Source organism: Rhinoderma darwinii, chromosome 10 (assembly GCF_050947455.1).
Source record: "Rhinoderma darwinii isolate aRhiDar2 chromosome 10, aRhiDar2.hap1, whole genome shotgun sequence".
NCBI classification, from domain to species: Eukaryota; Metazoa; Chordata; class Amphibia; order Anura; family Rhinodermatidae; genus Rhinoderma; species Rhinoderma darwinii.
Genome location: NC_134696.1, coordinates 94,898,077 through 94,925,109, shown reverse-complemented (window position 1 = coordinate 94,925,109; position 27,033 = coordinate 94,898,077). Strand labels below are relative to the sequence as shown.

At 43.9% G+C, this 27,033-nt stretch overlaps 1 protein-coding gene across 1 annotated transcript in view; it reads left to right on the top strand.

Moving 5' to 3' along the window:
- LOC142662240 (basal cell adhesion molecule-like) overlaps positions 1-27,033 on the top strand; it is a 135,175-nt gene that overhangs the window by 90,553 nt on the left and 17,589 nt on the right. Inside the window, exon 3 of the mRNA XM_075840361.1 lies at positions 22,228-22,352. Coding sequence (XP_075696476.1) covers positions 22,228-22,352 — 125 coding nt within the window. The remainder of the gene's footprint in view (positions 1-22,227; positions 22,353-27,033) is intronic.

The window sequence follows — 27,033 nt, the reverse complement described above, 5'->3', positions numbered from 1 at the left end:
ACAATTCTGGCACATCTTTTCTTAGGACTCTGTGTTGTGCCATTCCTCTGTTATTCCCCCTGGAAATGTATAAAAGTGGGTGTTACCATTCCTCTTGTCAATGGGGTGTGTCCCTACACAGTCTCACAGTCAGCACTGATTGGAGTTTGGCGGACTGTGTAGCGACACTCCCCAATGACAAGTTAAATGCTAACACCCTGTTTTTATTTTGCTTATACATATCCAGAAGGAATAACAGAGGGACGGCATAATGCAGAAATCTATAAAAGGTGCTAAAAAACTGGGGGGGTTGTAAATTGAAGATGACATTAGAGATTGGTAAAACCTACATTTTGAGTCTTACCTACATTAGATCGGCGCTCCAGATGTGGTTGCCGTCCATTACAGTCCTCAGATGGAGTCAAGGACCGCATCTACGGTCCCAATAACGTGCTAACTTAGTCGCTATTGATCTGGTAATTAGTTCCATTATGCTGCTCATACACATTGGATAATTGAAGGTCCAAGAATCCCACTCATACGATGAACATGTCCCGGCAGAGGGTTACGAACGCGTGTTCATCTCTCCGATGAAGTCGAATGACAGAAACGCGTAGATTGTCAGTGCGCATGATTTTGGTAACTCAGTTATTTTAATTTGAGAGCAGGCAACATCAGCGGGGTCCCAACTTCCGGACATGTCTGATCTGTCAAAAAATTCAGTTGTCAAAACAAGAATCTTGAATCGCTATGGACACAGCAGGTGTGAACGGCTGCAAGACGCCGCCGGCGCCACTTATCTCAGCGAAAACAATAGAAAAATGATCTTACCCTTTGCAATTATTTTTTCTTCTAAGAACAAAAACAAGAACATTGAAAAAAAAATAATCCAGGAAAACAAGTCAAATAATTACAGCTGTTTAAGAAAAAAGGTGTCGGAGATGAAACCTGGAGACGTCTAAGGACAGAAAAGCGATATTTGTTCAGTGAGAAGCCAATGGATTATTTTCCGAGAGAGCTAAAAATCAGCTACTTTATTTTTATTGGTTTATCTCCGTATGGTGTTCTTATTTTATGCCCTCGGTAAGTGCACGCCTTCACCAAACCCTCGTTTTTGGCTGCTTTTATAAACGCGGATCTGGAGTACTTTGAGGCGATGAATGTTCTTGACACCAGGGTCGAGCGCACCCTATAGGTAAGCAGTGGTTGTCCATAAAAAGAACAATACATCAAAAATGCCTGCAAGAAATTGTGGAAATCAGAGACACAGGATTATACTGATAAAATAATTATAAGCGAGACACAGGATTATACTGATAAAATAATTATAAGCGAGAGATTATTCTCCGCGGTACACGGAATCTGTTGGTTGCCTGTAATTATTTTAATAAATGCACACATTTGCCGGAGGCATGCTGTTATTGGTCATATTCCTATTCTTTTATATGTTTAAAAGGACTGATGAATATAAAACTCAAACTGAATGAATACAATAATACAACAAAAAATCCCCATGCTGTGAAATACGACTCTCCGACAAGACCTCGTCCACTACATACTAAATGCTATGAACCAGAATTTAAATTATGAGAATGTTTTTCTTTTAAAGGTCCATTAGTGTTCATTAAAAATGTGCAAACCGTTTTTTAATACCTTGCTTCTATGCTGAGATATGATGGCATGAATTTACAGGCCCAAAGCCTGTGACTGCACTACTGAGAGATTCTGAGGACATCATGTTCTCTACTGTTTCCTGTCAGGTGCAGTGTTGTCATGGAGATATTATGTGGTTCACCTACATTAATGTCCCCAGGTAGGATGTAGGTATTGTTGTATTTGGTGATTTGGATCCATACAATGTTACTCAGAACGGGTGCCACGGACAACAATACATCTTTGTACGAAAATACCATACGTAAGAAATTAGATCCGACACTGTGACATTTGACTCTCTGATATCTTCACATCCACTGCATTTAAAATGCTCTGAATCAGAATTCCCTGTCAATTTCGTCTGAATTCTGCAAATAATTTAATTCAATGGAGATCAACTGGAAGAAAATTAGAAATGGCCTGTTCGTGTACATTAAAAATGTGAAAACCTTTTTTCAATCTGTTACTTCTAGGCTGAGATATAATCGCTTAAAGTTACAGGCCCAAAGCCTGAGGCTACACTACTGATTCTGATGACTACACGTCCCCTTCTGATTTCAGTCAGGTGCTCCGTTGTCATGGAGATCTTGTGTGGATCCAAATCACCATCTTCATCAATGTTTCCAGACAGTTGGATCTCCAAGATAGAATATTCCAACCATAATCAAATTTACATTTTTGATTGGAGTTGTCTTTTAAAGGGGTTGTTATGAAGACAACCCCCTTTTCTAAAAAAAAGAGCCACCCCGGTAATATCGGCACCTGCGGGGCCATTGCCAGGGGAAGTTTAGTTGAGCTCCACATCTCTCCTGCAGGGGGTGACCATGTTATACATGACGGGGTCGAGTCTACCACAGCAGGAACCGCTCTTACTTATCACCTCTTTGTTCGGGGTTATAGAGGGGGTCCCGAGTGCGGACTGCCCAATAGGGCTTATGGACAGGGGTTGGCTCCATTAGACAACCCCTTTAAGCATTACAGTTGTAGGCATGCTGACCTACCATGTGTACACGGGCTATTTGCTAGGAACCCATATTTTATCATTCTTCAGCCCGATGCACACGACCGTAAAAAATCTCCTGGTTCTATTGGCCGCGGACACCTGTCCGTATCGCTACGGGTAGGTGTCCGTGCCGTCAAACCGTGCCGGGAATTATGGCGCATTTCCTACTTTTTGGGTTTTATGGGCCATGCTCCCATACATTGTATGGGAGCACGGCCCGAAAACGCGACCCACAGCTGGCCGTGCTCTCAATCGCGGGCAGTGATTACCGGCATGGCCGTGTGCATAAGACCTTATATTTTGCTGCCACTCAGCACCCATTGCCGGTGACAGATCCTGCCATTGCCTCATTATATATTCCTTATAAAGTCCTCATATTGTCCTCATATTGTGGGTTCAGCCTGAAATTCCAATTTAATGCTGCGATTCTAGTCATCTATTCTCTTTGTGCTTTTTGGAAACTTTGCAGCAGATGAGGTTAAGGCGGAAACTAATGCCACCAAGAGTATTACATTCCCAGTGTGAGTGGATGCTACAAGCAATAGGGGGCTAATAGTTCCTATATCCACAAATTAATATAATTAGCTTGTATCCAAGTAATCCCGGACACATGCTTCATAATACCACCCTCTACCCGCGTATTATCTCCTCCATACAAAGCACTGACTTTTTTTTTTTTTATGTGCAACTGAGAATACATTGATTCTTGCTGTTAACCCATTCCCCACAGTCTACGTTGCTCCGCTCCTTGGTTACAAAGGGAACAGGGTGCAACATAGTGGGAAATGGGTCAACTTGCACCTGAATAGGGAGTCAAGTACATAGATCAGCTACAACATTAAAACCACCTGCCTAATATTGTGTAGTCGCCCTCGTGGCACCAAGACAGCTCTGACCCGTCGAGGCATGGACTCCACAAGTCCTCTGAAGGTTCCTGTGGTTCTGGTACAAGACGTCAGCAGCAGATCCTGTAAGTTGTGAGGTGCGGCCTCCATGGATCGGACTTATTTTTCCAGCACATCCCACAGATGATCGATCGGATTGAGATCTGGACAATTTGGAGATAAGTCATCACCTTGAAGTCTTTGTCACGTTCCTCAGACCATTCCTGAACAATGTTGGCAGTGTGGCGGGGGCATTATCCTGCTGAAAGAGGTCACTGCCATCAGGGAATACCGCTGCCATGAAGGGGGTACTTGTCTGCAGCAATGTTTCGGTCGGTGGTACGTGTCACATCCACATGAATGCCAAGACCCAAGGTTTCCCAGCAGAACATTGCCCAGACCATCACATTGGTTTGTCTTCTTCCCATAATGCATCCTGGTGCCATCTCTACCCCATGTAAGCAACGCGCACGCACCCGATCGTCCACATGATCTAAAATTAAACGTGAGTTATCAGACCAGGCACCTCCTTCCATTACTCCATGCCCCAGTGCTGATGCTCACGTGCCCATTGTAGGCATTTTCGGTGGTGAACAGGGGTCAGCATGTGCACCCTGACTAGTCCAGCAACAGAGCCTAAAACACAGCTGCGATGTTCTGCGTCCTCGGACATCATTGCCAGCAGTAACATTTTCAGCAGTTTGTTCTACAGTAGATCTTCTGTGGGATCGGACTGGATGGGCTGGTCTTCACTACCCACACATATCAATGAACCTAGGGCATCCATGACCCGGTTGCCGGTCACCACTTGTCCTTCCTTGGATCACTTTTGGTAGGTACTGACCACTACATACTAGGAACACCCCCCCCCCCACAAGACCGGCCGTTTTGGAGATGCTCTGACCCCGTCGTCTAGATATCTGTTAAATAATAGCAATACAATAAATATAATATCAGGTACTGGGGCGCTGCAGGACATAGACAATGATAGTGGGATAGTGAAAAGAGAGATTTTATTGGCAATACTATGCATTACGGCGCCATACCGGCACCTTCATCAGGCTGAAATCAAAAGTGAATCAAGGTACATGGTAGGACATGGTAGCAGAGTGCTCAAAAACAGCGCAGTGAAGGGACGAGTGAGAGAAGGAATTCAAATGTAGGAGGTATGAGAATAAGCCAGACATTATAACGGGACAAGGACTGAAGGCAGATGATGATAATCTGGGGACACTGGATACAAAAAATAATTACCATAAAAAGAGTATTGAAGATGCAATGTAATAAAATATATATTAAATGATACATAGAACCGATGAACATATAAGGTATATTGATAAAAGAATGGTGCAAATTGATACAAAGTATGTAGATAACATGTATACTAATGCTGAGGATATACAAAATAAATGAGAATAACAAAAAGTTCACACGTGTTGTGGAATATAATTAACATACCGCACCAATTAAACCAATTTAAAATTAAATTTCTCATGACGACCACCCGGCTGGAGAAAACACAGTTTTCCCAATAGGATTCCCGTTGGTTAAGCTTGCAAAACCTATAGGGAACAGCAGTACTCAGGCATGTTCCTACTAACTCAAGAGGGATTAACAAATCTAAGAATAGGAATAAAATTCCTAAAAAGACAACTATCCAGTATCATAAAAATACTACGGCCCTTAACATTGGGTGCAACAAAAGTGCCTGGCCCCTGACTAAAGTGCCACCTGTACTGCCCTGGTGACCTTTCCTGCATAAGCTACAGGCTGGTGATGGTTGAGTCTTTGGGGGAAGGGTTGGGTCAATTTAGGGTGCTAAAAGTCAGCTCTAAGGTGAGCTAATCACTTGGAATGAAAAATGAGACCCCGTAATATAATACATGCATCATGTGATGGCCTATTAGTCAAATCCTGTGGCAAAGATCTCGGTATGGTGAGGAGAGGAGGCTCCTCGTGGGAGGGGCTTCTGCAATTCTAGATCTATCCCCTGCCTCTGCCCTTTATCACATTATATTGCTCTCTTCTCCCACCAGCAATTATTTAAAGGGGTTGTCCAGTGTAACATAAAATTCCAGTTACAAATTGGTCTCAATGGGGGGGCGCTGCTGGGACCAGCTATTATCGTTGGTGAAACGACTTAAAAGCTGATGGAAAAATAAAAGCATTATGTGGCACCAATTGAAATACGTAGGCATCGGTTTATTTCAGTAGATTCCTCTAGAATCAACAGTCATGAGAGGGAGGCCGATTGGAATATCCCCAATAGGACATATGACATATTTAAGGTAAATCTTAATGGTGTCTTTGAAACACTTAAAGGAACACTCCGAGCAAAACTTACACATTTTATGCCTAGTCCTGGCACTGAGAGGGATGTGCATGATTTCGGGATTAAAAAAAGCAAAAAAGAGAATCCTTGTGTCATGCTCCGCCCCCCAGGCCCTGAACTAAGTTTAGAACAGTGTATCAGTTTTGCCTGAAGTATTCCTTTAAATGAAATCTATATAATCTACACTGTAGTATATGGAATATATATATATATATATATATATATATATATATATATATATATATATATATATACACTGTATATATGCACTCACATCACTCCCGGTCTGACTCCCCTTCTCACCTGTATACACACACTAGTTTTATAGGAAGCCATTAAAGGATGTTTTGGGGAATTTAAGGAAATAAAAGTAGCTGGAGAAACCCCACAAAAACACAGCACAAGAAAGGTCCTTACTTCACTGTATCTGGAAAGTCCAGTATTTTACTTGTGGTCGCTCTACGTGGAAATTCCCTACATACAATCATCATATCACTTATATCAGACACGCACATTCTTCAGATAGATATTGTGTGGCGTCTAAAGATTGTCCCCAAGAACCTGATATAAAGACAAGTCAGGGCACTGCTATGGGTCCAGAGTGGTGCAGGAAGTGGGCACCAAACTGTTCCTCCTTCAAGCACAGGTTTCTAATTCCAAAATCTGAGCCTGGGGGACGGGCATCTTTGTGCAGAACTTCTTTCTTTCTTTCTTTCTTTCTTTCTTTCTTTCTTTCTTTCTTTCTTTCTTTCTTTCTTTCTTTCTTTCTTTCTTTCTTTCTTTCTCTTTCTTTCTTTCTTTCTTTCTCTTTCTTTCTTTCTGTCTTTCTTTCTTTCTTTCTTCACTCTTTCTACTTTCTTCCTTCCTACCTACTTTCTTCTTCGTTCTTCTTTCTTTCTTATTTTTTCTTCCTTCTTTCTTTCTTTCTGTCTTTCTTCCTACTTCTTTCTGTCTTTCTTCCTACTTCTACTTCTTTCTTCCTTCCTACTTCTTCCTTCCTACTTCTTTCTTCCTACTTCTACTTCTTTCTTTCTTCCTTCCTACTTTCTTCTTTGTTCTTCCTTCTTTCTTCTTCCCTCGTTCGTTCTTCCTTCTTTCTTCTTCTTCTTCCTTCTTCCTTCCTTCTTCTTCCTTCCTTTTCTTTCTTTCTTTCTTTCTTCTTTCTTTCTTTCTTTCTTTCCTTCTTTCTTTCTTTCTTTCTTTCCTTCTTCCTTCCTTCCCTCCTACATTCTTCTTCTTCCCCCTTTCTTCCTTCTTCCTTCTTTCTTCATTCTTCTTCTTTCTTCATTCTTCTTCTTTCTTCATTCTTCTTCTTTCTTCATTCTTCTTCTTTCTTCATTCTTCTTCTTTCTTCTTCTTTCTTCTTCTTCCTTCCTTCCTTCCCTCCTTCTTCTTTTCTTTCTTCTTCTTCTCCAAGATCTGCAGTGCTGTGGAGGCTATGTACCACTAAATTAATTTCACAGCCCCTCTGATCAGGGGGATATATAGTTGAGGCAGCCAGGCAAGGCATATATGGGTTTAGTGCAGTGCATTGTGGGTGCACACAAGCATTGAGCCCCTCTTTTAATCCACTAGGTGATTTGCCACCATATGGATTGTCACTAGAAACTTGAACATGAGACTATGAGTGACATCCCCCTCCCTATCTATGCAAATATACGTATGAAATTCTTTACATGAACCACGAAGATTAGGATAAACAGAGCTATAGGTTCCTACCGGAAAGGGAAGTGCTGGTTTTCTGCTTTTATGTAAATAAAGCTTTAAAATCGTATAATGAAAAGTTCTGCAACTTTCCTCTGTAAACTGTACAAATCTCTTTCCTGTCCTGGGGGTTTGTCTCAATGTATCAGTGCAGGTAAAATGTATCAGCCTGGAGACTGTAAAGCTCATAGAAGAATGTCTAGACCGAATACAATTGTAGCAATCACTCAGCTGTTGGAAGTTTTAGGTTTGTGCAGGTTTTCCGCCTCTGGATATAAACAAAAATGTTCCCATTCACTGGCAGCAAGTAGAGATCTTGATAATGATAAGAAATTGAAACGCAAAGTATATTAGAAAGTTGCAGAACATTTATTATAAAATCCGCTAACATTCAGTGTGCCTGCAGTGTGAACATGGTCTTACTGTAACAAGTTGAGCACCTGTGTCCATCACATGACTAGGACAGATTTTTATTCACTGGAAGTAAACAATGAAGGCTCCTATTAAATGACAGCAAGCAGAGATCTTGAAAACAGTGAGAAATTAATTCAGAAAGTATATAGTAAGATTGTATAACTTTTCATTACACAGTAAATAGGCTTAAGAACCGCCGGCTGCTCGCACTGAATTAAGATAATACATATACTTTATTACGACTTATTTTTGATATTTTTATCTTATTACGACTTTTTTTTAAGATTTTTCTTATTACGGTTATTCTCCATTTCTTGTGTTTGTCGTTTTTGTTCATTTTACTTGTTTTAATTAACCTTTTTAGCGTCCGATCGTTCACCACTTAATCAAAATGGCTTTCCACTTTATTCGCTGCGGCTTGATTCACGATTAGATTTCACGCGTTCATTACCTTTTTAAAGCTTTTATCACCTTTGTATTATATTATATACTGTTATGTATTATATAGTGCTCATTTATTATGCAGTCTCCATCCTGCCTGCTTCACATTAAGAATTAAGCAGTGCCCGCTCTTCTATTCCGCATCAATCAGGGCTCCCACCGTAGTGCCTGGCGAGCAATCTGGAGGTGACCGCAATTTTATTTTTTTCATAAGAGCAAAAAGGATAATGAATCCTGCTCAGAACTAATAAAACTATAGCAAGCGCTGAACCTTAAATATACTACACTGGGAATCACCCGAAATGTGAATAGGCAGACACAAGCTCTTCATAAAACAGGGATTACCGGAGGAACTTGAATGTAGAGTCTGTGGATGATGTTATATTACAGACATAATCTTCCCGCAATATTAAAGTCTGTAAAAATCAACAATATCTAGCGTTTGGTATAGATGTGAAAAGAAGGGCGCGGGCAACAGGGAGCTCTACTCCTAAAGCAGTGCTGACAACTTCCGACAATTCTTTACCACTGTGATTAGTGCAGATTTTAGGGTTTGCTTTACTACACTGCTGCATTTAGAGTTAATGCAGGGGTCCCTAATTCAGGACCCTCATCAATTACCCAAAGAGAGCAGCTACAAATAGTGTCTCTTAATCTGGAGGACCTGCATGTTCATACGTTATGTGGACAGCACATTGATTTTAATGGGAACTGTGTAATGCTTCTTTTCACCTGTGGTGGCGCTGCAGGGAAATTGAACACAGGTTCAATATTACCATATTACCTCTGATTGCTGGGGGTCCCAGTAGTAGGACACTCTGTGAACAGCCTATCATTGGAGTACTCTACTAACAAACAGTTTGTCTAAACTCTTTAAGCCTAAACTTAACTTAAGGGAAACCAGAAAATAATAATAAATTGCTTAAATATCAATCCCCAAAATGGGGCCAGATTCACCTGAACAAGTGCAAACTCTGACGTGAAAAACCGCCGTTTTTCATGTCTGAGTTGAACTTGTGCGGGTCCCGTTTTCACAGATCCCCCATAGACTTGAGTCTATTGAGGGATCCGTGAAAACTGAAAAAAATAGGACCTGTTCCACAACGCCCGTGTGAACAGCCCCATGAAAATACTTGCGTCTGTGTGATGGCCGTTGTTTTAACGGCCGTCACACCAATGTCTGAATTCGGCCTTATTATCAGACTTTTTACCATCTGTAATTATGTTAATATACAATCAGGCCTGTGGGGCATTAAAAATACCCCACCATTGCCCTGCAAACCAGTCAACTGTCTTCAACTTTAGCAGTTTGGAGTACCCAGAAAGAAAAAAAATCTATGGCTTTCCAGCTGAAACTACAACTACCAGAATGCCCAAAGATCTAATTCAGATGATGATGTGTGCTGGGATTTCCTGCTGAGAGAAGGAAAGTGAGAGCTGCTTAAGGCCCCATTCACATCACGTTTTTGGCCTACATTTAATGTACGTTAAACGTTATACGTTAAATTTAGGCTGTGACAGATACTTAACAATGGCCATAGACTATATTTGGGATATGTTTAACGTATACTGTACGTCATGATTTCTGATTACCTTTTCTTGACGTAGACGTTAAACGGATTATAGTCGGAATGACAATTGCCACTGTTAGGCATCAATCACCCAAGGCTATTATGGCTTCCTCAACTTTAAAAAAAACCAAAACAGTATACCTACATTTTCCAGCTCGATGGAGGCAAAAAATACACTTTTGGCCTATGTTTAGCTAATCGAGCCCTATGGACGGCGGCGTGTACGCCGGGTGCTTTCTTGGCACACAAGTTAAACGTACATCCCAAACGTGATGGGCACAGGGCCTAATCCAGATGCTAATTTGTGCTGGGATTTCCTGCTGTGAGAGGGGAAGTGAGAGCTGCTTAATTCATAACCTAGATTCTGACTTGTTTATATGGCTGCTACAGACACCACTTGATGTCAAAGTTGGGTAAATTAAAAATAAAACTTTCCAAATGTGCAAACTTTGCATGGTTTGAAGCTAATTTTTATACATATTACATCGGGGAATTGTAATGAGTCCATAGTGTCACGATATAAAACAGCTTGTCTGCAGGCATGTGATATAATGGACACTTATAATTGGTTTAGACTTGGTTACCATTAACCATTTAAACAGGAACCACTGTCATTTTTATCACTGCCAGAGCGGGTTCTGGGCTACAAATCTACAAAGCCTTTGTATGTTCCCTGCCTAAAAATTAATGGCAAGCACTAAACAGAGATCGTTAGGGAGACAGAAAACGGTAATTTAGTTTTTTTTTGTGTGAAAAATATTCCTAGCATCTTGTTCGGAGGCTTCTTGATAGGCGCCTGGGTATATAAGCACAAAAAATGTGTAATATTTTAGAGCTTTCCTATAAATACTACACTCAGAAGTAGAAGATCCCATTTATTATATGATAACACTCTTCTGCGTGTTTTAGCTAGGACTGCTCTACCAATGTTAATAGGCAAATATGGGCTGAGCTTAAATGCGGTGTCCAGGTTTCGAAAAACATGACTTCTTTCTTCTAAAAACAGCGCCACACCTGTCCATGTTGTTTTTTTTTTTTTTACCAGATTGGAGGTCTGGTGGAGGAAAGATGCTAGGAGCATTGGACACATCTATATCTAAAAATAGTTATGTTGCATAGATGGGCTACAACCTCATAGACAATTTAAGGGTGCTCATAATTCTACTCACACTCCAGTTTATAATGACCTGCCCTAATGTCCCCAACTCAATACTCAAATTTTTTTCTTTATTTTTTACATATGTCCAAAATGTCGTGCTGATTAATTTCATAATATATCTTTATAGGGGTTGGAGCTCTGTTTTTCTGATACAGAGCTCCAAATATCCAGCATAGACATAAAGTTAAATGATAAATGATACAATTCTGGCTTCCTGCAGCCACCACTAGAGGGATCTTAGGAGCTTACTGAAGACAAAGCTGTATATATACATGTCAAGTAAGCTCCACCTAGTGGTGGCTGCAGGCAGTGAGAATTTTATCATTTCATCCTAAATATTTTGTAGAATACAAATTTGAGAGTTTGATAAACACAGATTACAATTTATTGTTTTAAGAATGTATTTTTAATATACGACTATCTCCATCTCCCTCCGGATGATCCGTATTATTTAGGGCATTTCACTGGCTATAAATGGATCTGAATATACAAACTGATCACATTTCACAGAAATACACACTTTCATTTTCACTTCTGGAAAATTCCCCAACTTTACTGTATCAGCTGCCCTAGGCCATAATGCGGAGTCATTGTGATACAGTCATCATGCTTTTTTCTTAGACGGATAACACAGGATACTTGTGTAAATCAACTATGGACCAACTGTTCAGAATACATAAGAGAATTACTTAAAGGGGTATTCCCATCATAATCATTGATGGCTTATCCTCTAGATATTCCATAAATAATTCAAAGATGAAGGTCCCACCTCTGGGACCCTTACCTATCGGGAGAACGGGGGTTTTGTGACCGCCAATTCAGGCTGGCCGCTCTCTGTATAGAAGTCAATGAAGAGATCGCCACATGCAGACTTCTTGAATCAGCGAATGGTGGTCACGTAACTACAAGTTCTTCCGATAGGTGAGGGTCCCCAGAGGTGAGAGCCAGCAAATGGGGGTCATGCGACCACAGGTTCATCCTATAGGTAAGGGTCCTAGAGGTGACAGCAAGCAAATAGAGGTCACGTAACCATAGGTTCTTCCAATAGGTGAGGGTCCCAAAGGTGAGAGACAGCGAATGGGGGTCACGTAACCACAGGTACTTCTAATATATGAGGGTCCCAGATGTGAAAGTGGCGCCTAACAAGCATTTATGGCGTATTCATTTTTGAATATACTGTAACTGAAGAACACTTTTAAGGGGTGATCGCCGTCCTTTTAGAAGATAATAAGGGTAGGGGTCTCTAGGTCCCACATCAATTAGCAGAACAAAGAGACAAATACACAATAAAAAGAGCAGCTCTTGTTTTGATGGCCCCGAAACATCTGTGTATTATACAGGTACCCATTAAGTTCCCCTCCAAGGGAAGTGCTGGGTCCACCTGGCCCTTTAAGAGTGCAGTTCACCTGGCGGTTCTGGGTGTTGCGGTCATTAACATTTCAATGATTTATCCATTAACTGATATTTCCAGGCTGCTCTTTTTCTAAGTTCAGGACCCCTCTGGTTTATTTGACGCTTTATAGGTAAGCCGCGACACTCCTGTAATACAGCAGCATCCCCCCGCTCCCCCGCGTGGCTGAGCAGACTCAGAAAACTATTTCCACGTCTCCTATTAATGTAACTACGGTTTTCTGTCTGCCGTCTCACTTCTCGCTTTATGACGGTGAATTATTTCTGTGTACCCTATAATCTGTGTACGCAGCGCAAGATGTGGAGCCAGACAGCCGTGCCGGGTAAAAGCGACCACTGGAGAGCAGAAAATAAGATGCTTTATGCTAAGTTCACAATGTTGTGCAGCGCTCATAGACGTATACCGTACACTCGCTGTGGCCCCTTCATTCAGAGGATGCCGGCAGTCAGACCCACCGATGAGTCGTGATGGCATATCCTGAAATGTTGTGCAGTTTTTTTGTTTCTATTTCTCTCCACTTTCAAGATCTCTGCTGGCAGATGTACGCCCGCAATGCGGCTGAATCCTGTAGATCGGTACAGCTTTAAAATTGGCTGCGGGTAAAAGCACTTTCGTTGTTAATGTACGTGAGGTAAACCGCCATTTAGCTCCATAACCGTGCAGCCATTAACAATGAAAGTGCTTCTACCTGCAGTCAATTGGCAAACTGCGCCGATCTACAAGTCGGTACAGCTGTTTTATTGTACCAGGAGCTCAATGGTCCCCATTTATCAAAACGAAGGACCATTTTTCACGGACCCGATTCACCCGCTAAAGTGAATGGGTCCGTAAAGACTATAAGGTGTCAATCGGATGCCGTCAAAAACGGCCCGAGTGGCACAACGCTCGTGTGCAAGAGAGGGCACCTTTGGCTACGACACAGGTCGCATGGCCAGAGATCACTGTGTCCCGCTGCCTGCATCGCGGGTAATCAATGTGTTCGCTTTCCGATTCGAAAGTCGCTGTAACCGTGACACCACAGTCACAAGGAATCTAAACCCGCTGGACTTCTTGTGATCGTGTCACTTCATGTCGTGGTCTCGCCAAATTGCAGGTCGCAAAGCGACCTCATGGACTTTCATTGCCTGCGATGCATGCAGCGCGACATAGAGATCTTTGGACGTGCGACCTGTGCGACCTGTGTGTGCGCTAGCCTAACCTAAAATTACAGGATTAGGCTAGGGCTACATGGCAGCTTTGGTCTCGCGACATAAAGATCACAATGTGACATCGCAAGTAATTATTGTGAATGTGGCCGCGTTACAACATGCGACCGTAACACGGAGCTGTTTTCAGAGAAAACGGTCTCTGATTTTCAGGTGTTTTTGAAGCTGAAAAAGTTTTTTTGAGCCGTTTTTGTAGCTGTTTTGCCATTGACACAATGAAAAACGGCTCCGAAAACGGCTCAAGAAGTGACATGCTCCTTCTTTTTAGGCCCTGGTCACACAGTTTTTTTTGCAGGCAGAAAAATCAGATTTCGACCTGCCTGCACGCCGTTTGCCGCGTTTTTCCTGGCAGTTTTCGCCCGCGGCCATTGAGTGCCGTGGGCAAAAAACACACGACAAACACTTTCTCTGCCTCCCATTGATGTCAATGGGAGGTCAGAGACGTAAATGCCCAAAGATAGGGCATGTCGCTTCTTTTTCGCGGGAAAAAACTTCTCCGCCTCCCATTGAAATCAATAGGAGGCAATATTGGCTGTTTTTTTGGTGCATTTTCCGACGCGGTTTCTGCGTCCAAAAACTTGTCAAAAGACTCTGTGTGAACTCCCCCATACGATCGAAATGACGTTTTTTCCATTGAATTCAATGCACAGATTTTTCTAGCCGTTCAGCTACAGTTTTCTCGGGCGTATTTCGGGGTTTGCGCCCCAAAATCCACCTGAAAACACAGAGTGTGAACATATCTTCAATGTTCCACTATGTATTGGGAAACACTAGGCCTCATTTATCAAAACTAACCTTGTTACCCGTAGCAACCAATCAGAGCTCAGCTTTCATTTTTCCTTAGGAGTTTAGAAAATGAAAGCAGAGCTCTGATTGGTTGCTATGGCCGGGACAGTTTTAAAATAGTGCGTCACGGTGGCACTGAGTTACCTGTAAAATGTTGTAATGTGAGTGCAAAAAGTCACAAAAAAAATAGCAATTTTTACAAGGTCAATTGCAACATTCTTTTCCATAGTGGAACATGGAAGTCGCCCGCAATTCGCCACTTTAACGCGGGTAACTTCGTGTCAGTGATGCATATACAGTAAACGATATTTTAATCGGGAATATTTTTTTAATGCGACAATCGTTCTGAATCTGGAAGATATCGGTCTCCCGGTCATGTGTCCCTCCCCCTCACCAAACGTATTGGGGAGCTCTGCCTGGCTACTAGTGACGCGCCGTTAATGCTGCTCTCCTATTGGTCGGAGGAGCTTTGCACTTCGTACCTGAGGGAGTGTCTGTTTGAGGCATTGTGTACTTTCCTGCGTGTTCCGGGAGCTGCCAGTGATATCGCACGACGACAAAAACAGCAGCAGCGACATGAAATACGCGGTGTGTGTGGCCTTCCTGGGCCTGGTCTGCTCCCTGGCAAGTCCTGGAGGTGAGATGGAGCTGCACTCAAACTTTTAGTTAACTTTATATATCATGATAGTGACGTTATATCGTGTTATAAGGATGTCATTGTTTCTGTGGAGGCGAAGCTGCTACTTTGTGTCGCTCAATGGGGTTTTGGGGAGTTTCACAACTTTCTGCCCATCGAGAATTATGATCATTGACTGTAAACGTCACCTATATACAATCTCGTGAGCAACAAAGGGTTAATGTTTGGGCAAAAAAAATCTAAAAATGGGTCTTTCAGCCAATAGGGGGTTGTAGGAAATAATATATCAGCGGCGATCGCGTGTGAGGTCGCACGGTGATCTAACGCGGTCACAAAATATAATCGTGATGGGTTAAATCGCCGTAGAGGCCGCGGACGCCGTTTTACTTGCAAAATGAGCATTGTAAAACCGCACGCATCCGATGTAGTTATATGTGGGGCCCGTGACACAAATGTGATAGTTCGCGTCGTATTGCTCCGGATTTACGGACGTAATGCGGGCATATTTTTGTACCCATTTTGATGTTGATATCAGAAGTTTTGATCGGTGGGGGTATGGGTGTTGAGACCCTCACCATTGCTGAAAAGAAGGCAGCGCTCCGCGTCTTGAGTTGTGATCGGCGCTCCGCGTCTTGAGCTGTGATCGGCGCTCCGCGTCTTGAGCTGTGATCGGCGCTCCGCGTCTTGAGCTGTGATCGGCGCTCCTCGTTAGGCTGAAGTTCATAAGTTACGTGAGCCGTCTTCAGCTTGACAAGGAGCGCCGATCACAGCTGAAGATGTTGAGCGCTCCTGTCCCTTCGTTTCAGCGACGGCGGGTGTCTCGGCACTCGGACCCCCATCGATCAAAACTTATGATGTCTCTAAGTGCAGATTCTCTTTAAAGGGTAACTAAACGTTCAAAAAACATTATACATGTCAGAAGTTCTGTTCTGTGGGGGTCCGACCACGGAGACGCCCACCGATCGCTAAAACGAAACGCTCAGGTGAGCGATGTGCCTGTTAGTTTCTGATTGGCCTTCCTCGGAGCGGTGTACGGGCTCGATAGACAGTCTATACGCCGCTCCGAGGAAAGCCAATCAGAAGCGAAGCCGCACAGTGCTCGCTCAGAGGGCTTCTGCCGCTTTGTTTTAGTGATCCGTGGGGGTCTCACTGCTCGGACCCCCACCAATCAAAACTTCTGACATGTCAGAAGTTTTATAAAAGTTTAGTTACTCTTTAGGTTTGCTGCCCTAGGACTGATCTAAATACCCTGGCCAAGGGTGAGTGGCTTTATGGCGCCCCCTTCCTGCCAGCCACTCTAGTTACACCGCTGGAGGGTACTACCTGTATATTTACATCTTGTTTATGGTCTTGGGGTGTATCCATAGAAATATATGTAGGCAAATAAAAAGCAGCAGCACTCACAGTGAAGAAAATGAATGGGTGCCAAGCAAGTAGTCCTGATCCATGGACTGTATAATCTAGAACAAGAAAGTCCTGCAGCGCTCCAGCGGAATGTAGAAAGAAACGGTGATTTATTCAACCAACATCATACAATGCAACGTTTCAGTCCTTCAATAATAGGACCTTCCTAAAGCATTCATGAGAAGGGTCCTATTGCGGGACTGAAACGTTGTAGAAATATATGTATGTATCTTGTCATGTGAAGCAAATATTCTCCACACCTGCGGGTCCGGGCACTAAGTATTGGAGCAAATAGAAAGTCTAAACCAGCCACAAGACACGTGCGGCTCAACTCCTCGCTCGTCCAGCCGCGCTCTCGGTATTAGTTGGTCACCGGTCGTTTGTGCTAGAATGTCTATTGAAAAACCAAAACATTCAAAATCATCCGTTTCGACCCGCGTTTAGCCCATGTTTGTCCTTTATTCCATATCCCCGCGGCCCCTTAAGTATAACAAGTCTTCTCATCTGGATACGTGAGCTCCTCGGAGGCTTCTGATTGGTCGCGAGGGCTCAGTAATAACGTATGTTGCGCTTCTACCCCATTAATACGACTGAGGGCTATTTAGTGGGGGCACTCGTTCATTTTATAAGAGCATCTATAGATACCCTAAAATAAGAGGACCAGCCTGGCGACCTGTCATAAGCAGCGGCACAAGAACGGAGCAGAACTATGCATCCGATTTGGATCAGGTGGATTTGTCTGACTCCCTTGTAGATATCGTCACTGTAGCTGACCCTAAGAGCTGAACCCCCAGCCAGAGGTTGCCCACACTTTGGCCGGGGGTTCAGCTCCTAGTGGGAGCTACTGTGGTGCAATCCAGAATGGGGGGGGGGGGGGGGGGTGGTGAAATCCAGAATGGGGGGGGTTGTGTGTGTGTGTGGTGCGACCGGCAAGGGGGGGTGATGGTGCAATGTACAGCAGGGTGGTATCGCTATATACGAGGAGTCCCTGCTTCCCCGCGGAACTGCCGTTCCATACTGTATAATTTTGTTCAGTACAGAACAGCAGCTCCGGGAGAAAACAGGAACAGAACGGGGCGCACCAGGAAGTGACGAGAAGGCGGAGCTTCTTACTTCTGCACGGCGCCACTAAAGAATCGATTTAACAATTCAGGTTAAAAAACAGAATTGTGAGCGTCCTTAAGGGCCAATTAATCTAATTGATTTGATTAATCGCCCAGCCCTAGATCAGGGTGACAATCCTGGGGAGACGCGCGTTAAAAAGTGACAACTGCTAAGCTGACGACATGTGCCACCTATAGTAGTTGTCACTGGAAGGTGCGACCCCCAGCCCAGCTGAAAGGGTTAACAGAAGGGGGGTATAAATAGCTGCTGTATTATCGATAGTCTCTTTAGAGGATCGTTTAGTGACAGTTATGGCGCCCCCTAGCTGGCGGGTTCTGTAAGATGTAACTAATGTAAAGGGTGCCGGGTCCCTTTAAACAGACATGGAAGGTCGTCTATGAGGCCGAGTCCATGGATCTCTTGTCTGGAGTTCGTGTCTATTTTCTCCGGTTACTTCTGCGCTCGGGCTGGGCGTGCCGTGTTTAGTGCGTGATCTCATGTCTGTGTAAATCTTGTCTTCCTGTTTACGCAAGACTCTGTCCGGCTGATCACAAGCGCTCGTTTCCTCCTATAATAATAGCTCGTCATCCTGACCTAAAGTTACCTAGTACAGACATTGCTTAATGAAAATGAGATATCAAAGCTGGATACAATTGTAACGAATCCTCAGCTGTGAGAAGTATTAGGTCTGTACTGGTATTTAGCCTCAATGCTTCCATTCACTGACAGCAATCAGAACAAAACGGCTTTGTAGGGGTTATTTGGTTTTATGTACATAAAGCTGATTTGAAAGGGACCCTCAGTGATTGACTGATCATAGGGGGTCCTGCGGATGGACCCTCCACAATCAGATTTTATAATCTGGGGAATGGCTGGGGCTGATTTTAGTCAGAGTTGTCTAAAGTGGGGAACCCATTATTGTATGGAGGTGTAAGTCACGCTAGGATGATTGAAACTACAATACTGCCCCCATGAGGCCGGCCCACACTGTAAACAAATGGAGGAGCCCATGTGGCTGCCCCCCGGTTGCCTGCTCTGCTGCACCTGAGTGCCGCCATCTTGTAAGCTATGGACAGGATAATCCTGCCGTCCACTGTTTACTAAGCCGTTTCCGGGGGAGCAGGGGGCTCTGAAATGAAGCACAGGGGTAAGTGATGTAGAAATTTCATTAGAAAGTGACCCACTCCTTTTAAAGGAATTATCTGGTTTAGAAAGCCCATTTTCAAATCCCCCTTAGGGATTTCTACATTAATAAAAGGTGTGAAGGGGGGGGGGGGGGGGTCCCTATATAGAACTGGCATCAATAAGTCACAGTGGATAGCAGAGAGAAGTTCTCTCTCTTTGGAGGACACCACACTTACATGAACAATTTATTGATTTAAATGGGAATTGTGTAATTCTTTAATTCACCTGTAGTGGCGCTGCAGGGAGATTAAGCACTTGCTTTCAGGTTCACCTCCAGATTTAATCTGATCGCTGGAGGTCTTAAGGCCTTTTTACACGGGCCAATAATCGGGCAAACTAGCATTTATATGAAGGCTCGCTCCTGATCATTGCCCTGTGTGAACAGGGCGATGATCCGCCGATGAACGGGAAAACTAATTCATTGGCTGATCAGCTCGTTTACGCACCATGAAATATATTATCGTGGTCGGCAGCACATCATCTTGTGCAAACGGAGACGTGCTGCCGACATGATAGAAATGTATGGGGCGAGCGATCATAGTAGAGATCGCTTGTCCCCATAAATTACTGATCATCTTTCCTTGTGAAAGGAGCAAACGAGCGGCGATCAACGAGATCTCTCTCGATCGGCGCTTGTTTTCACGGCCCATATTGGCTGGTGTAACGGGACCCTTAGCAGCAGGCCATCCTGTCATCCGCTTATTTTCGGTAGACTCTTCTATCACAGAGGGACTGTCCAATGCTTTTTAAGATCTTTGCTTGCTGTCATTCAATAGGAACTTTCATTGTGTACTTCCAGGGGATAAGAATCTGTCCTGGTCATGTGACGGACACACAGGTTCATGGCTCTTTACAGTATCGCTATCAGAGCGGTGTCTTGTAAGGGTACGGTTCCGCATAGCCGTGTCTGCATGCGGCTGAAACCATGCGGTGATGAAGGGCCGCACAATTTTGACCGTAAAACCGTGTGCCCATTGGCCACCTCAAGAGAGCGTGGTTTCGGCAGCATGCGGACACCACTGCGTGGGACTGTATCCTGACGAGACGCCACTCTAATAATGATACTGTAACGAGCCCTACACCTGTGTGTCCATCACACGATAAGGATAGATTTGTATTCCCTGGCAGCAATGATTGACAGCAAGCAGAGATCTTAAACTGTGAGGAATTGATGCAGAAATTATATTGGAAAATTGTATAACTTTTGAATATTTTTTTTGCTTAAACCGGACAAACCGGTAGCATTAGTGTTCGGACCAATATCAGGTGGCAGCTTGGCGTTAACATGTAGAATCCCGTACGACAATTAGTGTGAAGCAAACTGAACTCCGCAATATTAACGAGACCATACTCCGTTTAGCGGTACTGTCCCTTTAAGGCTTATCAGATGGCCAGGATTTGCTCACCATTATTTGAAGTGCTCCTTTATGGCGCCTTCTAGTTCTAAGTTTCCTTTAAGGCCGGTGAGATAATCCTCCACCTACAAAGAGCAGACTTTAGATTTGTTCTGTTCGGTTTAATTTCATCTCCGAAGCCTCGTCACTTGATCTACAAAGGTGTCTCAGATCCTGCAGGGACGATGCCCCCTCCGGGGATGATAGAATTACCGGGCATGTAAGTCACCGTGAACATGAGAAGATCCCACTGTGACTGATATTGTCTGTGGAGCGGCCGGTGACTACAGCCGCCGCTTTCATCGCCACTGACAAGTATTGGCAAAGTGCGCCAGTCAGGAGTCATTAGTGCCAGGATGAAAAGGTCGCCGGCCCGACAGATCCTATACAAATGCTGTAAATAAAAGCACAGTCAGGACAATTGATGTCACGGGGTCCACTAATCCTACAGCAATCTTCACCCGTCAACTGTACTCCGCGGCACACACGCCTGTGATGTTATATCTCCTGAAAAGTTCTGCAGCTTAATATACCCTGGGGGGGTGGGGGGGGGGGGGGTATTAGAACTAATGCAATAGAAAAACTGAGTTGTTGCCCATAGCAAGTGAATGGGACTGAGCTGCAATACCAGGCAGAGCCACTACCAAATGTATGGCGCTGTGCCTGGTAAACATCGAACGTGGCTCTTGCTGTCAGTCAATCAATGTGCTGGGAGTCGGACCGCCACCAATCTGATATCGATGTCCTATCCTAAGAACGGGCCATCAATATTGTATTTCCAGAAAGCCCCTCTAGGGAACGTCCACACAGATCGTAAACACTCCGGATTTTCTGCAACGTATTTCATTGCGGAAAATCTGCAGCGTAATATGTAGCAGCAAAGTGGATGAGATTTGAACAAATGTTATCCACACGCCGTGAAAAAAACGCACTAAGAAAACGTTCGAAACTTGACCTGCATTGCGTTTTTTTTTTAATCGGAAGAATGGCAATTTATGCTCCGGAATCGCTGCACTTTTTCCGCAGTAGAGATTCTGTCCGAAAATCTGCTCCACGTTTTGGTGTGGTTTTCTGTCCAGAATTCCCTGTGGGGTCCGGTATGAGTACGCTGCAGATTTTTACGCAGTGTATTATCCGTCCTGTGTTAACCTACACTAAGGCCTTGTTCACACAGAGTTTTTGCAGGCGGAAAAATCTGCCTTAAAATTCCTTCAGGAATTTTGTGGCGGATTTTGACCTACTGGCAGAACGCTTGCTGCGTGTTTCGGCCGCGGCCATTCCCATTATAAAGGAGCTCGGTCCGTAAAATAAATAAATAGGACATGTCCTATTTTTTACGCTGGTTTTCTAACGTCTGACGCCTTCCTGTAAATATACAGAAACGTGTGCGTCGGCCATAGAAATGAATTACGGATTAGATCTACGGTCGTGTGCGTAGGGCCTTAGATGGAATGTGTGAGCCCACCTGCCACGTCAAGACCACCTCTTTTAAGTGGGTCCCCAACCTAAACACCCCTCTCCCGGGCCTAAACCTGCGGAATATACTCGGGGGAGGTAGGAAACAGCTTGGGCAGAATGGGAGGAGTGCTCGACCAAAATAAAGTCACCTCCCCACATGTACAACACAAAACACAAAAAAAAAAGATTCTGCCCTAGGGCAAGTTGCATGGCTGAGAATATTTTACACAAGTGTAACATTGTGTAAAAAAAAATGCATACATTTGAACTGTGTGAATGTTTTAGAGCTCTGTATCAGGAAAGTGGAGCTCTGTTCCCTATGAAGATAGATTTTAATAGTAATCTGCACTGTATTTTAGACCTAAAATCTAAAATTGGGAATACCCTACTGGGGTTCTTCTGTTCCCCAAATATTAAAATTGCAGGAGGAGTATTTGTTCTACAACTAAATGGTGCATTTATCTGTATAGTAGAGGCGTCTAATTCTTATGTGTTTCTTTCAGCTTATGCCAGACTGACCATCTCTGGGCCGCAGACTCCTGTACTAGAGGGTGAAGATGTGACCCTGGAGTGTCTTTCAGATGGTGATTCTGATATGGCAAATTACACATTTGAAAAATACAGCACGGTAAGTATGACTAGATCACATTACTGATCCTGAGTTACATCCTGTATTATACTCCAGAGCTGCACTCACTATTCTGCTGGTGGAGTCACTGTGTACATACATTACATTGCTTATCCTGTACTGATCCTGAGTTACATCCTGTATTATACTCCAGAGCTGCACTCACTATTCTTCTGGTGGAGTCACTGTGTACATACATTACTTATCCAGTACTGATCCTGAGTTGCATCTTGTATTATACTCCTGAGCTGCACTCACTATTCTGCTGGTGGTCACTGTGCACATACATTACATTATTTTTCCGGTACTGATCCTGAGTTACATCTGGTATTATACTCCAGAGCTGCACTCACTATTCTGCTGGTGGAGTCACTGTGTACATACATTACATTACTTATCCTATACTGATCCTGAGTTACATCCTGAATTATACTCCAGAGCTGCACTCACTATTCTGCTGGTGCAGTCACTGTGTACATACATTACATTACTTATCCTGTACTGATCCTGAGTTATATCCTGTATTATACTCCAGAGCTGCACTCACTATTCTGCTGGTGGAGTCACTGTGTACATACATTACATTACTTATCCTATACTGATCCTGCATTACATCCTGTATTATACTCCAGAGCTGCACTCACTATTCTGCTGGTGGAGTCACTGTGTACATACATTACATTACTTATCCTATACTGATCCTGAGTTACATCCTGAATTATACTCCAGAGCTGCACTCACTATTCTGCTGGTGCAGTCACTGTGTACATACATTACATTACTTATCCTGTACTGATCCTGAGTTATATCCTGTATTATACTCCAGAGCTGCACTCACTATTCTGCTAGTGGAGTCACTGTGTACATATATTACATTACTTATCCTGTACTGATCCTGAGTTACATCCTGTATTATACTCCAGAGCTGCACTCACTATTCTGCTAGTGGAGTCACTCTGTACATACATTACATTACTTATCCTGTACTGATCCTGAGTTATATCCTGTATTATACTCCAGAGCTGCACTCACTATTCTGCTGGTGGAGTCACTGTGTACATACATTACATTACTTATCCTGTACTGATCCGGAGTTACATTCTGTATTATACTCCAGAGCTGCACTCACTATTCTGCTGGTGGAGTCACTGTGTACATCCATTACATTACTTATCCTGTACTGATCCTGAGTTACATCCTGTATTATACTCCAGAGCTGCACTCACTATTCTGCTGGTGGAGTCACTGTGTACATGCATTACATTACTTATCCTGTACTGATCCTGCATTACATCCTGTATTATACTCCAGAGCTGCACTCACTATTCTGCTGGTGGAGTCACTGTGTACATACATTACATTACTGATCCTGAGTTACATTCTGTATTATACTCTAGAGCTGCACTCACTATTCTGCTGGTGGAGTCACTGTGTACATATATAACATTACTTATCCTGTACTGATCCTGAGTTACATCCTGTATTATACTCCAGAGCTGCGCTCACTATTCTGCTGGTGGAGTCACTGTGTACATATATTACATTACTTATCCTGTACTGATCCTGAGTTACATCCTGTATTATACTCCAGAGCTGCACTCACTATTCTGCTGGTTGCCATTGGCAACAAGTCAGCAAGCTTTTTGCCAGATACACCCCTAACAGAGAAGCAGTTCCTGTAATGCAGCTCTGGGTGCTTCCAGTTTTATGATCGAGTAAGATATACAGGACAAGTTCATAAGAAGGGGAAAGGACTATGAGATTACAGAAAGTGGAAGGAGTTGGGTCTCCAGCTGCACAGAGTATTTCAGGACAAGGGTGTTTTGATCCCATTCATGGTAGTGAAAGATATAATCATGTCTATGTTGGTGGGTACAGGAGCAGAGTCATGATGTGAGGAGAGAATGGTGGCAAGTAGAACATCAGAGACTGTGAGTATGTAAGAAGTGGGGTCTTCCAGCAGCACTAAGTATTTCAGTAGAAGAGAGTGAGGATTCGGGGTCAGTCATGTGGTTATATGATGGAAGTGCTGAAAGTCACAGGGATGGGATTGTAATATACGGAAGGGATTTTGGTCACTGACTGGGTGTTAGGGAGTGGAAAGAGCAAGTCCCAGAGCAGTGCAGAGTATTTCAGGAGTCTGCTAATCCTCACTCACTTGATAGAAGTGAAGACAGGGCTGCGTGTGTGGTTATATGAGGAGGGGAATAATGATCATGGAAGAGGGCAGGTACCCCGGCAGCACAGAGTATTTCAGGAAAGGAGTGTGCTAATCCTTTAGCACGGTGTGATGTGGTCAGGACGTTCCATATATAACACTGAACACATTTGTGTGTTGTGTTATTGTTATCGTGCGTTGTGCGTGTGGTTTGTACTTTGCTTCTACTGCGTTACCTTGTGTTACGTTTCTTTTGGATGTTGCGGTGTTTATTTTCACGTGACGTCATGTATCATTCTGTGTTTGCACAGTGTCCTATAACCAGCAGGCTCCATACCTGTGTGTGTGTGTGTGTGTGTGTGTGTGTGTGTGTGGGGGGGGGGGGGGTGTATCACACAATTCACCTGCAGCTGCACTATACATCATGAAGGAGCATTATAATAGTATAATAGCCTGCGGGGGGGTTATTTGTGTTAATCGCACTCCGATGTGACTATTGTCTTTATTAGATGTGCGGTTTATTTCTATTACTATTCATTATTTTACATATTTTCCAGCTGGTCACATACACTGTCTACTATACACATAACTGGTCTGTATGGACGTCTGAGTCAGTGCAGTATTTTTATTATATATAGTAAAATTCCTTTAATCCGGCATCTAATAATCCAGAAGATCTGATAATCCGACACTTGTTTCAGAACTGCAATATAATGAGGAATTTCACCTGACCAGAAGAAGACCAATAATGTGACTGCAGCAGACTTTGTGGTAACAGTTTATATTTTGGGCCAATCACCCGTCCCGTGTAAGGGAGGACGTCCGATAATTCAGAATATCTGATAATCTGGCAGTTCTCACTTATGCGGCAGCGCATGTATTTTTCTTAAAGTAACAGTTCTGGTAAACTGCCGGCTATGCTGGTTGTATGGCCATCTCTTCCCAGTTAGGGCCTGGCAGGTCATGCTGGGACTTGTGGTTCCACATCGGACGGCTATAGCTATCTCTGCAGTGTAGCAACTAATAATACAAAGAAAGTTGTCAGAACCCCATTCAGCCATTTCTTAATTTCTGGGTGATTTCCAATATCTCCCCCATGACGCTTTCTGTAGGGATTGTCATCCAGCTTTCCTAGAGCCCTGAATGGTCAAGCCTAGAGATGTAGCTTGATTTTCCTTCTGGGGTAAAGGATCATTCCGCTGCCTCGGCCCTGTATCCTGCAGGCCTGTAGAGATGATATTGGGCTCCTTGACATCACTGGAATATTGTTTTAACCCTTTCCAGAGCGCATATGCTTGTTGGAGCCCTCTCCTGGCACCCAAGGCTACATGCCCACCTCCCTTAGCTGTGCCCCTGGCTAGTGACGTACATAGAAGAGGAAGGGCCACAGAGCACAGGTTTCCCCTGCACCCCCTTTTCATGACCCTGGGGCCAATTCCTCACCCCCTCGTTTATGATGAATATAATTCCTCGGTCAATGTGCGTCCGGCATAAATTCTCTCCACCCAGTAGCAAACGGGATTGGGGGAACCAGAGCTGGTGCCCTCTGTACATGGGCCCCGGAGCAGCTGCCTGGTCTGCCTCTATGGTATATACACCCTTGACCTTTTTTATTTTTTGTTATTTTGTGACCTTGGTCGTTCGTCAGATCAGTAAACCGCTACATTTTTTATTTAACTTTCACTTTTCCCGTCCAAGGACATTGCAGCCGAGAGGTTTATTCCTGCGGTCGCCCCGCCAGCGTCTGCTCTTGTCTTCCCAAATCTGCCTGTTCGAAAAAAAATAAAATGATTTCTAATAAAATGTTTGTTTTACACTAAACAAAGAACGAACACAAAGTTTATCTGGTAAAATGAAAAGCAAATACAATTACAGCAGAGTTTGGGTCTCGCTCGGCGGCTCTGTCTTCTCTCCGCTCTGATTCGGCTCCAGATCGTCAGCGCTTGTTTGTTTATGCCGCGCTTCATGTGACGGATGCTCTAAAAAGCTTCTTACAGGGGAAATGTGCGCTCGTAGGAGAACCGTGTGCACTGCTTACAGGGAGGCTTCATCTTGACTGGCGGGGCGTGGACCCTGCAAATTATCCCTCGGTCTTTATTGATTTTCCCGGGACGGAGAGTTGAACTTCATCTTTTCCTAATAACGGCTAAAGAGAGCGCGGCTCCGCGGATACGACACGGGAAACACTCACTCTTCATGGGTTAATGGAGCAGGTAGACAGACCGGCACTGCAGAGGGTCACACAAGCAATTACTGGTGCCTGTCCAATAGACATATCCAAAATCCTGATCATAATGGGCCACGGAAAATGTATGATCCACAAGCCATTCCCTCAAAAACTGACCATGCCTCACAACGATGCTGGATTGCCCCCTTAGTCGATGCAAGGGTGCCCTCTCCCCCCACGGACGGGTTCCAGGGTGCCCTCTCCCCCCACGGACGGGTTCCAGGGTGCCCTCTCCCCCCACGGACGGGTTCCAGGGTGCCCTCTCCCCCCCACGGACGGGTTCCAGGGTGCCCTCT